Raw genomic sequence first — 16,735 nt, forward strand, 5'->3', positions numbered from 1 at the left:
AATATCAAAAAGGATAAAGGAAACATACATAACCTAAAAGTAGAAGACTGTCACCGTAAGTATTAGAATCAGAATGCAATAATATTGGTGACATTAGAATAAAGTATAAAATGCAATGTGTAGGATAGATAATTATTTTTAAACATTTACATCTTATTAAAGCTTGTGTTTTAGTTATTTATAACTTATAGGCTTGGAAATTGCCGAGGTTCAAGCGTGGAATACAGTACTTTCTTGCGAATATAAACAAGAAAACAGGTAGGTTTTCACTCGCATTTTTCTCATTATTATTAAATTCAAATCAAAATCTACTATCAATTAACTAATATATTCAAACCATTATTATTGATTTATTATTCCAGAAATCAAGATACAGATATTAACTTTAATATTACAGTAGGCCTAATGTCAAGAGAAGCAATATTTTTACGATATGACAGACACCAGGTAGTGTTTCATCTTAGCTGTTTTTTAAAAACTTGATGCTTTAGTTTTAATAGAACATAACCGTATTGTAAATAAAATTATGATCCATAATATTAGATGATCTGAATTTAATTAGCATTATAAAGGAATCTAGAATCTGTTCTAGATTCTTTTGGGTTTGGTCAATAATGTATAATAATCAAGAATCCGGCCATAAAAACATGGTTAAATTTGAAGCTCCAATGAAGAGCTAGCTTTAATCTTACTAACTACAAAACAAACAGAATTAATTACGTGAAAACCAGTAATTGTAAAATCTTAACTTATTTTGAAGTACAGTAAGCTAATCTTGATTATAGGTTCTATAATTGAAAAATTACAAATCATTCATTATCCCGAAGTAAACGTATTATAGTCTTTTTGTTATTGACAATGACAGACAAGCAGAAAAACCAACTCCACGTAGGCCTATTTGAAAGAAGAGTACTGCGTAAATTTAATGACCCAGTACGTCAGGGGTTGGAATGGCGAATCCTTTCTAACTTGATGAAAGACAGACCATGGTTAAATTGATGAAGACTCAAAGAATCAGGTGGTTGGGTCATGTGGAGAGATAAGAATCCCTAAAATTGTGATGCGGGAAAGTCTCCACAATAAGGGATAAAGAAGGAGACCCAAAAAAATATGGCTGAATGACGTTGGGAGCTTGGGAACGAGGGGATGGAGAGGCATAGTCAACGGGATAGAGATGCGTGGAGGTTGATAGTTGCTGAGGCCAAGGCTCATTATGGGCTGTAGCGCTATAAAAGAAGAAGAGAATCGTCTAAAAATAATTATATAATAATGTAGTTAGTACGTATTTAGATACCATATATAATGAAGTATTTCTATGAATTGAACATTTTGACATTTTTTCACACCTATCTTTCACTTAAATAGGTTAACATGTATCTATCTAATCTTTATGGGTCTTCATGTTCTTCTTTAAAATTGGAAAATAGTTAGCTTCATGGTTGTAAGTGTATCTAATCACTCAGATTAGATAGATGACTTTTGGATGGGTGATCATTCAAGCCGGTTTTGCTTAGTATCGTCCATTTGCCTTTATTTATTTAGCGTATGGATGATACACAACAAATATAATATAGCTCATGAGTCTCAAATGCCTAGATATACACTGTATATTTTCTAAATTCTTTGAGATGTTGTTTAGTTATTTTTCTCCCTCCTCAACATTTTGATTCAACAACTCATAAAAATATTCTTTCCATCGTTCTAAAATCTGTCCTTCTCCTCCTATCAAATTTCCATCCTTATCTTGACAGAATGTTGTTCGAGGCTGGAATCCAGCTTTTCCTTCTCTGATGCATAGATACATCTTTCTCACTTCTCTTTCTCCAGCGAAGGTCATGATTTCATCTATCCTGCGTTTCTCAAACTCTCTCTTCTTTTTACGACAGATCTTGCTTGCTAGCATGTCTCCTTTTTTCATGATAAGCTACAGTTGTGGCCCTAGTTTTCCGACTTATCATTTTCAGTCTTGCTAGATTTCTATCTTCCAAAGCCTTCAAACACTCATCATCCATCCAGTTATTTCTCTTTTCATATCCGATTGTCTTCTGTGCAGCTTCTGTACAGCCTTCTTGAAATTCTCTCACTTTTGCTCAACTGTGTCCTCTCTTCCTTGGTTCTCTGCTAATTTCTCCATAAGTTTATGATTGTATCTCTCCCTAGCTTCATTTTCTCTTATAAGCCTTTTGCTGTCAAATTTATTTTGTTTCACTCCTCGGAATTTCTTCATGTTGTTTATTCTCTGCCTGTATTTTATTTTAACCAAATAATGATCTGTATCACAGTCTGCCCCTCGGTAACTTCGCACATCTAATATGTCAGATCCATGCCTCTTGTCAATCAAAACGTGATCAATCTGATTTTGTGTTACTCCATCTGGAGATCTCCAAGTCATCTTATCTTTATGTTTGAAGTATGTGCTGCATACTGTCATTTTTTTATCACTGGCGAAATCTATCATTCGAAGTCCATTAGTATTACTTTCCTCATGCAGACTGTGCATACCTATCACTGGTCTATAGCAAGACTCTCTACCAGCTTTAGCATTGAAATCACCAAGGATAATTTTAACATCATGTCTAGGAGCTTTCCTGTATATTTCCTCTAAATTATCATAAAAAGCATCATTTTCATCATCATTTGCTTCATTGGTAGGTGCATGCACACAGATTAAACTTATGCTAAAGAATTTTTCTCTTATTCTTAGTACACAAATTCTTTCATTCTTTCATCAAAACATATTACTCTATCCTTATATTTTTTACGTACAAGAAAACCAGTTCCAAAAGTATTTTGTGTGTGGCCACTATAAAATAATGTATAATTTTCTATATCCATCATTCCATTTCCTTTCCATCTAATTTCCTGCAAGGCAGCAATCCCCACTCCATACTTTTCCATAACTCTCCTCAGCACAGCTGTGTTCCCTGCCCTGTACAAACTTCTTACATTCCAGGTGGCAAGAAAAAGATCTCTGTCTTTTTTGGGACTTCTGCATCTTTCCATTTTTTTTCGATTGTTGGCTATCCGTATATTGTTCCTGTAAATCCGGTCCAATTCCGAGGCATCTTGAGGTTGCGTACAATACTGTTTTCCGGGGCAAGGTGGTTAGCCTTGCGCCCAACCCCCAACCTGGAGGACCAGGGTCCTTTTTTTAGAGTTGCCATCTCCTAGGTACTTGCTTCCACTACAGCTTTCGGAGCGTAACCTACCCTGGATTTAATTTGGGTTAACTCCCTAGGTTCATCCGCCCTTTCTGCCGTTGGGATTTCTCCTCATCCGCCTTCAAGGCCGTTGACCGGCTTGCTAGTTTTGGTCCACCCCGGCTATTTAATTTCACCGGTACCTCCCATATCTGGGAGGCATTCCCCTATCCGCCACCTGGGGAGGCGCCCGATGGAGAACTAGCAACCTCTCACGGGAATTCAATATAATAATATGGAATAACATCAAATTATGCTATATTTTCTCTATGATATTATACACTCATTTTAGTCTGATTTCCATTCTTCAAGTTTATCTGATTATTCTTTAAAAAATAGTAACAGATATTTACGAAACTCCAGCTTCTATTGATGGCTGAATTTCGTACACATTAAATTAGTATATTCAATTCACTTCCAAACAGCACTCCATTTTTTATATCTTCTTTGAATGGTTACCAACTTTATTTCCTCGAATTTTGATTGATTTCATTCCTATTTCAACCTATGGAATTGAAATCGACTAAAGTGAATTGAATATACTAATTTAATGTGTACGAAATTCAGCCATAGGAAGATAGAAAAAAAAACGTTGCCGATCCTCTGTCTTGTCAATGCCTTCTATAGATGGTAGCTGATACAGGTTTATTGATGTAATATTAACTGTTCATTCTCGTTTAAAATGATAAATTATATTCTATTAAGCAAGAAATTCTATTTTTAATAATGAATTTTCATAATTAAGATGAAATATTTCGTTAATTAATTCTTAATTCTACATTGTTAAAAAACGATCTGGCAACAGAGCAAAGCGAGAAAGAGATAGCGCTATCCGCTTTGTGGAATGATAGACAAGGATAGCAATACCAATGGACCTCACTATATAAATAAAAGACAACGTGGAAATGTTATTCACTTGTTGCCAGTTTGAAATGTTCAGTCCTCAACAGATGGTTTCTTATAGGAAAAACTTCTGTGGTTCAAACAAAAATACTAATACAGTATGTACGTCACTACATGATAAAACAAAGAACAAAAATAGAAAACACATAACAGAGAGTCCGTATTTGAGTTTAAACATTCCCATTGAAAGGCATATCAAAGCAACCAATAGCTCAGTTATATTGTAAGGCTTCAACTCCATTCCATAATAAACTTGGCTTATTCCGGAGCTATGTTGAAAGATAGATCGCGAGCTTAGGATTTTTTGTATGGATTTAAATCGATTTATATTGCCAGATGGTCAATAAAGGCTGTTTGTTTGGTGTTATCGGGCAGCACATGGCTGATTAAGAAGAAAGTGTTTGTTCGCGTCTGTTTTATGAATGAAAGCGTTTACGTCCATCGAAAATAATCAATGAATTGAAGAATAAATAAATACTTGTATAGAATAGATGATTTCCTTACAGAAGAATCAAAAAGGTGCTTTTGATCCTAAGCACCATCATTAGATGGTTCATTTCTAAGCACCTTTTGGAAAGGTACTTTTTTCATCTATTATTCTGTATAACAATCGTACAGTATGGAAAATGATGTCAGACAGTCGTCGTTCTGAAATTGTTCTTCTAAAATTGAGTATGTTTTCCTTTTCAAATCTCTATTTGTCCCAAAAACATAACTACAATCACAAAAATGATTATAAGAGAAAAAATTAAAATACAATATAAAATGATAACTACCATTAAATAGGATTATTCATAAATATATTAAAAACGGGAAGTCCCTGCAAGGTTCGAAGGAACCTGAGCGCAGAGGCTTTTTTAAATCGTCATACCAAAACTATATTCTAGCTCAGCATCATTAATTTCTTGTGCACAGGATATGCTTATCTAGTTTGAAAATTCAAAAATATTGAGATTAATAGTTTGAGAGGTGTAGTAATAAGTACTTTCGATTGAGAAAGATTTAAAGATTGGAAGTAATGCATAGAATTCGAGAATGGAGGGAAAAAACGTTCATTGAATATTTAACAGAGAATAACAGAAGCAAGATTAGTGGATTGTAAATATTTGTTCAAAGAGGGAGATTTTGACAAAAATGTAAAAAAGTTTTAAAAATGTGAAGAAGAAAATGCAATGATATGAAGCTGCTTCTTTTGTGATATGAAAGAGTCATATTTAATATAATTATTAATTAATGAAAATCCTAAATAAATGCTGCAAATCACCCCGAAGACCTCTGCTACTGCAGACATTGACAACAGGGTTAACAGCTAGATGGAAATTCGATGAGAACTACTATCCAAAAATTAGTTGCCAGCCCGGGAATCGAACCCGGTACCTCCCAATTGCTAGTCAGGAGTGCTTACCCTTACACCAAAGGGTTTTCATTAATTAATAATTATATATTAATTAGCATTTGAATAAATGCATTCTCTATTTAATTCATATTTAATAGTCTTTTAATTTCATACTTCACAAGGTTGTAGCATCAATGGACCGATTGCATAAAATATGAAGTCATGGTGAAGTCTCACATAAATCTCGTTTATGTGAAGAGGATGATCATAAAACAAAATAAACATTGCAGGATAAACAAGAGCATGGAGCTTATGTGGACATCATACTCATAAGAAACATGGAAGAAATGAAAGAAATTATAAATAAATAACAAAAATAGCATAATAATGATTACCACACTAGACATACGAAACAGCATTTTTATTAAATTCTTAAAATTTTGGAAAATAATTACTAGACGTGGTTATTGCTTGCAAAAAAGCATCTCTATAAAAGTCAAGTAGCATCAGGACACTATAAGGAAGATATTGAAGAGGAGAAATATTTAATTGAGGGTGAGTTGGGAAGAAATTTTTAGGAGAATAGAAATTCCACTGAAATGAAATACTGCCTCGTTCTAATGGATTTCAAGTCTAGACTTCATACAGATGTACTCTGGACTCCCAACATTCTAATTTATCGACTACCGCTCTCTGTTTATTTTTAGTCTCGAAAAACATTCATTCTTCACGTTCAAACTCAATCGAATTGAAAGCTTTCTTGTTTACGTCAAGGTACGCGGCGCAATATAATTGAGGCAACTATTTTCAGACATAAACCATTGTTTGAAACGACCAGCATTTCTAAACAATACTTCAGCCGTCAATAAAACAGGATGGATTCTAACAATTCAATTTTCAACTATAAGTTGAGCTGAACTATTTCCACTATTAAACTCCAAGGAATTTCTTGTTGGTTATCCATCTTGTTTCCACTATTATTATAACTATTGTATTTTAATATAACTTTAAAGTACAATAGTTATCCCAGGAATTGTTTACAAGATTTACTGATATGTCTTCATTTTTTTGGCTGGTAATTAAAACTTGTAGCGCCGTACCCCATTCATTTCAAAATTTTAGTTGTTATTTGACTACAAGAATAACACCTCAGAATCAGTTCCAACAGCTGCCATTTTCGATTGAAATATAATAAAGTTCATAATATTTAATGAGTTTTTCATTTCTGGAGGAGTTCAATCAATGACAATTTGGAAAAGTTGAATTACAATTGGATAAAAAATGATGATGTGAACTACATTATCTGAATACCAAATTAATCAACAAATCAATATTAAAAGTCTTGAATCAAACTGCTGCTGGAGTGAATATTTCAAATTATAATACAGTTGCTCTGAAACTGAGGGGTATAGGAATAGCGTTACAACATATTCATTCCTTCATGCTTGAAAGGGAACACACAGGAAAAGTTTGGCTAACCTTTTTTGGAATATAATATCATTAATTACTAAACTTCCTTGATCCATTGATTTCTTATCATCTTAAAATTGAAAATGTTAGGAGAAACATGTTGTAATATTACATTGTTTCTCGATTGGAATCGAATCTTCAATTTGAGATCTATAAAACTTGATAGTTAATATCAGAGTAATCGATGTGCGGACAACTTTTTAACTGAGAATTTATCGTAAATAATTGTGTTGCATTCCATGGTATCACCGAAACAGAGAAACAGAATTAATAGATTATTTAAATATAGATGATATATAAATTTAAAATAACAGTTTCGAAATAAAGTTTTATTGAGAACAAATATAAAATGTAAATTCTAAACTTGTAATTTATAATTTTTTGGAATTTAATATCAATGGCGTGTCCATAACGTTGACACTGATTTTGAGGTGTGGTCTTTGCCCTGTACTTTGTGCTTGTTCTTCTCTAAAAAAAATGGTGGCTGGCTATGGAAAGTGTTTTGTACTCTCTGAATATTTTTCTGTTTAATTGAAATTTATAATGTTTTAAATTGAGTTTTGAACAGTTTTATGGTGTTCTAATTTTGTATAAAAATTTTTTGTGTGTATACAAGCTTATAGCCATTGTTTTCAACTATATAAACTGGATAAGTATTTTAGCTTGTTATGATGCTAGGATGTTTAAGTGTGTAAGGTATTGTATTGTGGATTTGTGTTGTATATTGCCAAAATTCTTCTGAAGATTATAAGTTGGTTTGCTCTGAAAACTGGATTTCTCATTCATAGGCGATAGATCCATTCATAGTTTATCAAGAATCTACCACTTTGGAGCCGATAACTTCCTGTAGGTTAATAGGTGTGAAATGCTATCCAACCTATTTAGGAGAAATTGGTAGCACGGCAATGTATAGTAGAAATGTTCTGTTGATTATAAAAATGAATACATTATTCCATGCTGGATGTCTTATACTACGAGTATTATTGTATATCTTAACTGCACATCAATTTTTCAATAAAATATGATTGATGGGATCAAAACTTGTTCCTATTCAATATAGCATAATATGTCCTGAAGCAAAGCTGTTGATGTGATCCTGGTCAATCAATCATACTTTGTTCTTTTCATTCCAGGACCAATTTGGAATTGAATGACAAAGAGAAAATCGACCAAGAAATATGGATTGGTCATGGATCATGCCTTCGTTCTCCAATCAGTTCGGCATGAAAACGGCCAAAACAGAGGACGAAGACGATGCAGATTTCAACAACAGAAAACGGGTGAAACTGAGCGTTGAAAAAGACGACACACCAAAGCATCAAACTGCAAAAACCTGCTCTGATAAATCGAATAACTTCAGAAATAAAGGGATTCAAAAACTGTGGTGTGACAAGTACAAACCAAAAAATATGGATGACTTAGTTATAAATCGTAAAAAAGTGTTGGAAGTTGAAACTTGGTTGAGAAATGTTTGGAAAAGCAATCACGGGAAAACTCTCTTAATCACTGGGCCACCAGGTTGTGGAAAATTATGTACATTAACAGCTGTTTGTCGGTCATTAGGATTGTCGTTTATCGAGTGGACTAATCCGTTAGGAATCACAAAAGACAGCACACAAGAATTGAAGTTCCAAGAATTTCTACTTCGTGCATCCAAATACTCCAGTCTAATCACAGGTGAATCTGATAGGAGGATTGTGTTAATCAAGGATATCCCCAGTTTCCTCCTAGAGAACCCTAGTGTTTTCCATGAGATCATCATCAAACATACTAGGCCCAAAAATATATCTCCCATTGTTTTCGTTATTAGTTGTGTGGATGTTGTTAGAGATCTTTTCCCTGACGATGTGAAGTATCAGTTGAATTTGGCGACTATCAATTTCAACCCAGTAACTGAGACAGCCACGGTGAAAGCGTTGGAGAAGGTAATCTCGTTAGAGCGTAAGATTGATAGAAGCTTTTCAGTTCCAACGAAGGACGAGCTGTTAGATATTAGTAGGTCATGCGACGGGGACTTGAGGAGTGCTTTGCTGAAACTTCAGTTCGGGTTGGAAGGTGGAGGGAACGCTGACGTTTTTAAGATGCCCATGTTGGATTCTAACAATAAGAGAACCAGGGTGAAGAAGACCACATCAAAAAAACACGGTGTTAAACAGATTGTGAGTGAAATAGATAAAGATAAGAAGTTGGACTTTTTTCATTTGGTTGGTCGAGTCTTGTACCCGAAAAAGGTTGTCGATGATTCGGATCCGAAAAAGTTCACGTTTGTACATTCGCCTAGTGAAATCGTGGATAATTTCTTGACTGAACCCAACAAACTTGTAAATATTCTACATGAGAACTATCTGGAACGTTTCTCGAATATTAAGGACGTGTGTTCGGCGTCGGAAATGTTGGAAAACTCGGACGTTCTTCTGTCTGAGTTCTCGGGACGTGACACATTGACCGAGTATGCGCTGTCTGTCACGGTTCGCGGCTTGATGACAACCAACAGTCAGCCTTCGGGAACAAAATGGCTGCCATTGTCGAAGTCGCGCATCTACTCGACTGAGTGCAGCAAAAAACAGAACATCAACAATCTCAGGACTTTGTTTCCAAATGTACAATCGGCTGATGATGCTCTACTTGACGTTGTGCCTTATCTGAGTAAACTGAACATTGATCTACCCCCTGAAAAGCAAGCAACTCTCAAAAGTCTCATCACTTATAAAACATAGGTAATTTAATCAATTCAGAACCGATATCATAGAGAAACAATAGCGTAAGTAGATATCCCATGGTATAGGGCGTTTATGTCGCAACTTTTACTGTTATCTCAAGCCGATTACTGTCGATTATTGTAGATTTTTACTGTTTTGTTGGGGTGAGAGTGTTTGAACAGCACAATATGAGAGACTACCAGCGTCACACAGCTTCACGGTAAAGAACTACGTGGACTATCGGCTTGAGATAACAGTAAAAGTTGGGACATAAACGCCCTATACCATGGGATATCTACTTATGCTATTGTTTCTCTATGTCGATATTCAGTGGTTTGTTATTGAATTTAGAGATACGTGTTAATTTATCGTTCCATTCTTGTAATTATATTATTTTTGGATTTAGATTTAAAATTGTTCTACTCTAAAACAAGGTATGATCTGAAATATTGATAATTCGAATCTTTAATGTGAAATATAAATTCACTAATTTGAATGAATAGTTGGAAACATAATTAGAAATAACAACTACCTGATTTAACTAAAAAGACCTAATTTTGTAAAAAAAAATTTGTTATATTTATGTAGGCTAGTTCAGAGGTAGAAGTAATAGTAGTTAGATTTTGGCCTAAAAAACATTAGATTTTGTTACTTAGTAACTATAAAGATACAAAATTGAACCAATTATTTTTGTAAGGAAGTTAATTTATTACAAATATCAAACAAAATTTGGTTTTGACTAATTGAAAGAGACGTTCATTTGTTGAAAATATTTTTTGTCAGATTTATTAATAGTGTTATTACTTTTCTAAGTTTGGTCATCAATCGTCAAATGATTACACAACCATTAAAAATGTATTCTATTCACAAAATGTATTAATGATGAAATCCTTCTAAATACTGTTTTATATTTTTAAAATTTTCATTATTCAACTTGATATTACATTTGAAGTTTACTCAAACTTTCTGTTATCTATATTGTTCATCTTCATTTTCCATTAAAAAATCATATTGGAATTACAATAAGTGAATGATGTTATTATTGGTCAATTATTAATAATTTTTCTTGTCATAATTGTAATTGATTTCTCTACTCTTCTACCGACGTGTAATTATTCAGTGGATTAAATTATTCTGATCAGTGGATAAAAATCGCCATTCCAATAATTATTATTATAGTGTTTTGATTATTTTCTAATAGTAGAGCGCGTTTTAATTGTCATTATACAAATTGATAATATACTTGAAGCTCCTTCAAATATCTGTTTTATAAATTCACTCTTCCCTGATTTTCAATCTTAAAATGAAAATAAAATTATATTTCTTAATATTAGAGTCCTAGATTATAGGTAGATTAAATAGCATCCACTGCCCACCTAAAACAGGGGATCTGGAACTTGTCAAAAAATCTAAACGGTCGAACAAAAAAGACACACCCCACAGTAACAAATAATACACAAGACACAGGGAAAGAAAGCATACCATTCATGTGGAGTAATGTTAAATGTACTCTTCCTTTGAGTAAAAAGCACTTTTAGAGAAATCTATCTTTAATTGAGATCTAAAGTTGCGTTCATTCATACTCTCCATGAAATCAGGTAAAATATTAAATAATTGGATGCCAGAGCTTCTGACGCCTCTCTTATAGAAAGTGGAGCGATGCATCTCATCTCATCTCTCAACAAGTGTTTATTCCTGGTATTATAAAAATGAACATCATCACCACGAGTAAAGTAACATTGATTTCTCTTAACAAAACAAAGGGCCTCCAGAATGTAGACACTAGGTAAAGGAAGAATTTTTAGACTTTTGAAATGGGGTCTACAGCTATTCCTTTGTGACTCCCCAACCATTACCCTAATAGCCCATTTTTGAATCCTGAAAACCTCAACAGAGTCACATCATATAAAACTATTCCATAAGACAGTAATGAGTGAAAAAGACCAAAATATATCTCTCTAAGGGATTTCAAATTGAGAAATTGTTTTTTCCTACAGTTACTTCGAAAAGTGGCCATTGCTGCACTGATTACAGAACGCAAAAATCACTTTTCCGCTCTAGTGCGGGGAAAAATTTTTCCTGCACTCCAGATTTGCAACATGGCAACGCAAAATAGTTAGTAGATTATATAGAGCACCAGTGCAGCAAAATCAAAATTAAGCTGGTAACTGTGACTGTGGTGCACGTTATAAGAATCTTGAGGTGGTGGACAACAGTGGATGACAGCAGTTGACAGCACAGTGCCACCCACACACCACACAGCCGCCCCGCCATTCAAACACACATACATTATTTATTTTATTTATTAATAATAAAATTACACAGATATACATTTGATGCATTTCAGGCAATTTTACCCATAATTACCCACTTTTCATATTCAATGGTAACTGTAGGAAAAATTTAATGTGAAATACGTGCGCAAAGTTCCTCTGCTGCACTCAGCATATTTAACAGCATATTTATTCATATTTTTACAAAGAAGCACTGATTGGAAAAGAAAAACTAAGGATACTCCTTGTACTATTCCTCTCCCAAATTTAGATAGCACTTTAAAAGTCCCAAATAGGGTTATGATTTCACTTCACCAAAATTTAGTCCATTTTCACTCAAAAACAACGAAAACTAAGATTTTTAAATTTTGACGGTTGAAAACAGAATAAAAAACAAAAATATCACACTCAAATCATCATTAATTGGAAAATTTTCGAGTTATTTTACAAAATTTAGAGCCAGAAAAAACACAACTCACTATTCAGCATAGCTGATCATCTCAACAAACCATTCCTTGAACGTTTCTTTCGGTGCGGCAAACTGTCACTTTGCGCACTAGTTGCACAAATAACTATAATGACCTTAATGCAAACAGAAAGGTTTGAATAGAACATTCCCCTAAAAGAACAATAAGGTGAAAATAAGGACTCAATAGATTTTTCAAAATCTGTAACAATCACTGATTTTAAGTGCAGAACAATTAGCTGTCTATCTTTAAGATCCACCTGCCAGATTTCCTTATGAATAACATGGATGCTCCCCATCAGCATTCAATCAATGCTGACATTTTTAAGTGAATCTTACTATACAGAAATCAATTGATTTGTCAAAATCAGTTGGATACTTGACAATTCAAGGTCCGTGATTTTTGTGATGATACAGTCCCTCCCATTGTGATGATACAGTGATGAGTACAGTCCCTCCCAAGAGATGTCAAACTATCACGTGACCAACACTGTCCTGTATTTAGTCAATAAATTGGCATTTTACTATAATTTATTGCAGTACTCAGCTAGTGAGGTCCACGTTATAATGGCAGTGATTGATTAGCAATGGTATTGATATCCTTGTCTTTCATTCAACAGAGCGGATAGCGCTATCTCGTTCTTGCTATGCTCTGTTTCCAGATCGTCTTTTAACAATGTAGAATTAATAATTAATTACCAAAATATTTCATCGTAATTATGAAAATCCATTATGAAATAATTGAAAAATGTAATTTCTTGCTTCATAAAATATAATTGATTATTTTAAACGAGAATGGACAGTTAATATTACATCAATAAACCTGTATCAGCTACCGTCTATAGAAGGCATTGACAAGACAGAGGTTTGTCAGCGTCACAAAGTAGAAGGAATAAGTTGATTTATGCAAAGTTTGATTTTAGATTCCCAATTATCAGGCTTCAGATACAATCTAAACAAAAAAAATGGAGTAGAAAAGATTGAGCATGAAAATCTCTACAATTAATGTTCAGTAACATTTTCACCTAAAATTGAAAATAAGCTCGAAATTCGAGAAAATGTGATTAGCAAAGTGTTGGCAACTGTTGATTCTATCAAATGATTCACTATGAAGAGATAGCAGACCTCGTATGTCTCCAGCGTTATTGTCCTGTCACCAGCTGGCTAAGATCTTTGTTTATAAGTAGACTTGAGATGCGCGTGAACACTGGCGTCAGGTGATCAATTTTCATAACGGCAAGGAAAGTTGTGTGATTGCGCCACACCAGATTTTTATTATTATCATCAATTACATAATGTTAATATTGATAGTGTTACATATTTAACTACAAGTAATGCTTGTTTTATACACCAATTATTTTACTCATGATTGACCTAGTTATCTATTTGACCGGCACTTTTATTCATGCAAATCATTAGAGTGCTATTAGCTGTGACCCGTCTGAGTTGACAAGAACCACCCGCCAGACAGACAGGCTTTTGTGAGATTCACTACAAACTGTCAGCATTTGTTGAATGGAAAGCCTAGGTGCTATTTGAGATGAATACTGGCAGTTGAAAGTGGGGGAACCACACAGAACGCAGACTGAACTTGTCAGTCAGAGCTGTCAAAATATTTTAAAAGTTGAACACCTGTGTGCACGCCACTCTATAGTGCTAGTTGTCTGTTGAGAGCAGGATATAGTGAGAGTCACCTTAATCTTTCAGCATTGATTGTATGGGGCGCATTGGCGTTCTTCAATGAGGATATAGATTGTGGAGGGTGTAGATAGTGTTTTTATAACACCAATAGGCTATCTGTTATGCAGAAATTCCGGCTGGGGGTTAATGAAAGTGATTTAAATATTTTGTAAGGCCCAGAAAAAAGCTGTTAGCCTTTGATTTCAGAATTTTTAAATTCATTTTTTGATGAATTTTCTGTTTTTTCTGTAACTTACATGTTCATGCAAGGGTTTTTTGTGTCTTACCAAAGAGAAAAGATAGCATATCCCATGGTATAGAGCGTATTTAGAACATAAACGTCCTATTCCATGGCAAATTTTCTTATGCTATATTTTGTCTATGGTCTTACACAATATTTTATGAAATAATATTATATATGCAACTCGAGCAAAATGAATCCCTCGCTTCTAACTTGTAATACCGTAAAACGGGGTTACTTAAGCCTACAGGGTAACAAAAGCCATTTTGCAAGGTAAATTTCAAGAGCCCATGTTGGTAACACTGATTTCAGAAATCCTGGATGTTTATAGATCTATGAGTTGGAAATTGTACAAACTTCAAGCTGATGCAAAAAAAAAATTACTGAGATTTGAAGTAAAGCATTAAAAAATTTTATTATTTGGAGGAAATTTGTACCAAATTTTATACCCATCATAACTTTATTTGTCCATCCCAGTCTGTTCTCTTTCAAGTTTAGTAATTATTTCGAAACATAACCTCAATTGTCTGTCTAGATGATGCATCAGTTAGTTCTCCAATTTTGAGGTTATTTTTTTCCTGATGCTTCTCTTTTCTCAGCTGGTCTGTCTACGGGGTAACAAAAGCCACAAGAAAAGCCACACTTTTTTGTATGAGTTGAATTGATCATTTATGGTAATCTAGAAAATGTAAATAATTCTTCAAACTATTATTTTTCTCATATAAAACATGAATTTTGTTTCTTTTAGTCTAGTGTATGGATTTAGTTGCTCTAGAAGTGTTAAACTTGAGCCAAAATCTCATTCATTCACTCATTTAATCTTAAAAATAAAAATTGTATTATTTTTCTCCATTAAATTCAGTTTTTTAAACATGAATATTGTTTCTCTTAGTCTAGTGTATGGAATTAGTTACCCCAGGAGTATTCAACTTGAGCCAAACATTCATTTAACATACCTGGTTTTTGTTACCCCATTCCAGGGGGAAACTTAGACCACCATGTTTTTTATATTTTTTCAGGTGAAAAATTGTTCAAATAATTTTTTTATTACATGAAACAATAAGTCAAGATACAGACCCAAGTTTTGCACTAAGTTTCAAATCTGTAAATTGATTGGTCTAGCTAGATTCACCAGGTGTTTGAATTTTAAAAGTGGCCTAAGTAACCCCGTTTTACGGTACTTCATTGCTAAAATATTTGCGTTTGGCGTTCAAGTAAAGTAATGTAGCACAGAAGATATGAACATTTTTGTAGACATCACGGCTGCAAATTGTCACTCCTAACTAAAATCTACACATCACTTTAATAATTTTTAACAAATACAGTTGAAATATAAATTAGGCTACTTGACAATAAAACTAAACAGCATGAAGCTCAAGTTTTGTACTATGATAATCGATTTATTAGTTTCAAATCACAAAAGCGTCTTAACATAATTTATTATGGTTAATAAGTTGAATAATGTAACGTAAGACCTAAATCATATTCTCAATCAATATCAGTTCGTTATTGTTAGGTACTGAACAATACTCTTACTATAGAAAATATAGTTCACTCACTTTTCTCATATATTGAGTCACTCACTTCATATAATTGGGTATATATTTAAATCTAGTACTCAACTAACATCTTCTGTGGCAGAGAGGACCTGGAGTCCCAACTCCGCCCTTGACAAAGGTGGTCTAGAATCAATCAGTCCATATGCACATGCAGATGCTTATAATCCAAAAATTCAGAATCACTTAATTCAAAACCACCATATTTATGCATATTATAGAATCAATCAAGAGCCATATGCACCTTGTTTAAGGCTAAAAACTTCGATTACAGATGAAAGTATGGTCGCATTTATTACAATATGTTTTATTCCGGGCTTAAACCAACAGCTGATATATCTCCGTGTAAACCGAGATGGTACACATGGGTCTTAGACCCGGTTGCACAAAGGTATGTTGACCTTAAATCCCGATTAAATGCCACGAGAACCAATCAGAGAAGGCTTCTTTCTCAGAAAAACCATCTGATTGGTTCTCGTAGAATTTAATCATGATCAAAATTTTCAAACTTTTGTGCACAATGGTCTGTTAACTTTTAATCCCTATTAAAATTCCACGAGAACCAATCAGAGAAGGCTTCTTATTCTTAGGAAACCCATCTCTGATTGGCTTTCGTGGACTTTAATCATGATTAAAATTCAACTGGCTTTTTTGCAACCGGGCCTTACTATAGTAAGTAAAGTAAACTCACTTTATGAGCCACTCATAATATATACTAGTACTATCATAGAGAAACTATAAAGTAAGTAGATATCCCATGGTATAGGGAATTTATGTAGCATTACTGTCGATTATTGTCAATTTTTACTGTTTTGTTGATGTGATAGTGAATGAACGGCACAATTTGAGAGACTACTAGTGTCACACAGCTGCATAGGAAAGAACTACGTGAACTATTGGCTTGGGATAAC

At 33.8% G+C, this 16,735-nt stretch overlaps 2 protein-coding genes across 2 annotated transcripts in view; both read left to right on the top strand.

The window, feature by feature from the left end:
- LOC111044302 (cell cycle checkpoint protein RAD17) lies at window positions 1-11,386 on the top strand. Its single transcript, XM_022329398.2, has 2 exons — window positions 1-258; window positions 8,043-11,386. The coding sequence occupies exon 2, from the start codon at window positions 8,088-8,090 to the stop codon at window positions 9,624-9,626; it is 1,539 nt and encodes a 512-aa protein (XP_022185090.2). The 5' UTR covers window positions 1-258; window positions 8,043-8,087; the 3' UTR covers window positions 9,627-11,386.
- Window positions 9-16,735, top strand: part of LOC111044303 (copper homeostasis protein cutC homolog) — a 27,289-nt gene continuing 10,562 nt past the window's right edge. Inside the window, exon 1 of the mRNA XM_039436415.1 lies at window positions 9-55. The gene's annotated coding sequence lies outside the window, so the exon portion shown is untranslated. The remainder of the gene's footprint in view (window positions 56-16,735) is intronic.

The sequence above is a fragment of the Nilaparvata lugens genome, chromosome 10 (assembly GCF_014356525.2).
Source record: "Nilaparvata lugens isolate BPH chromosome 10, ASM1435652v1, whole genome shotgun sequence".
NCBI lineage: Eukaryota > Metazoa > Arthropoda > Insecta > Hemiptera > Delphacidae > Nilaparvata > Nilaparvata lugens.

What these genes read in the sequence shown, in the direction of transcription:
- LOC111044302 (XM_022329398.2), top strand. Translation starts at nt 8,088, where the DNA reads ATGGATTGGTCATGGATCATGCCTTCGTTCTCCAATCAGTTCGGCATG.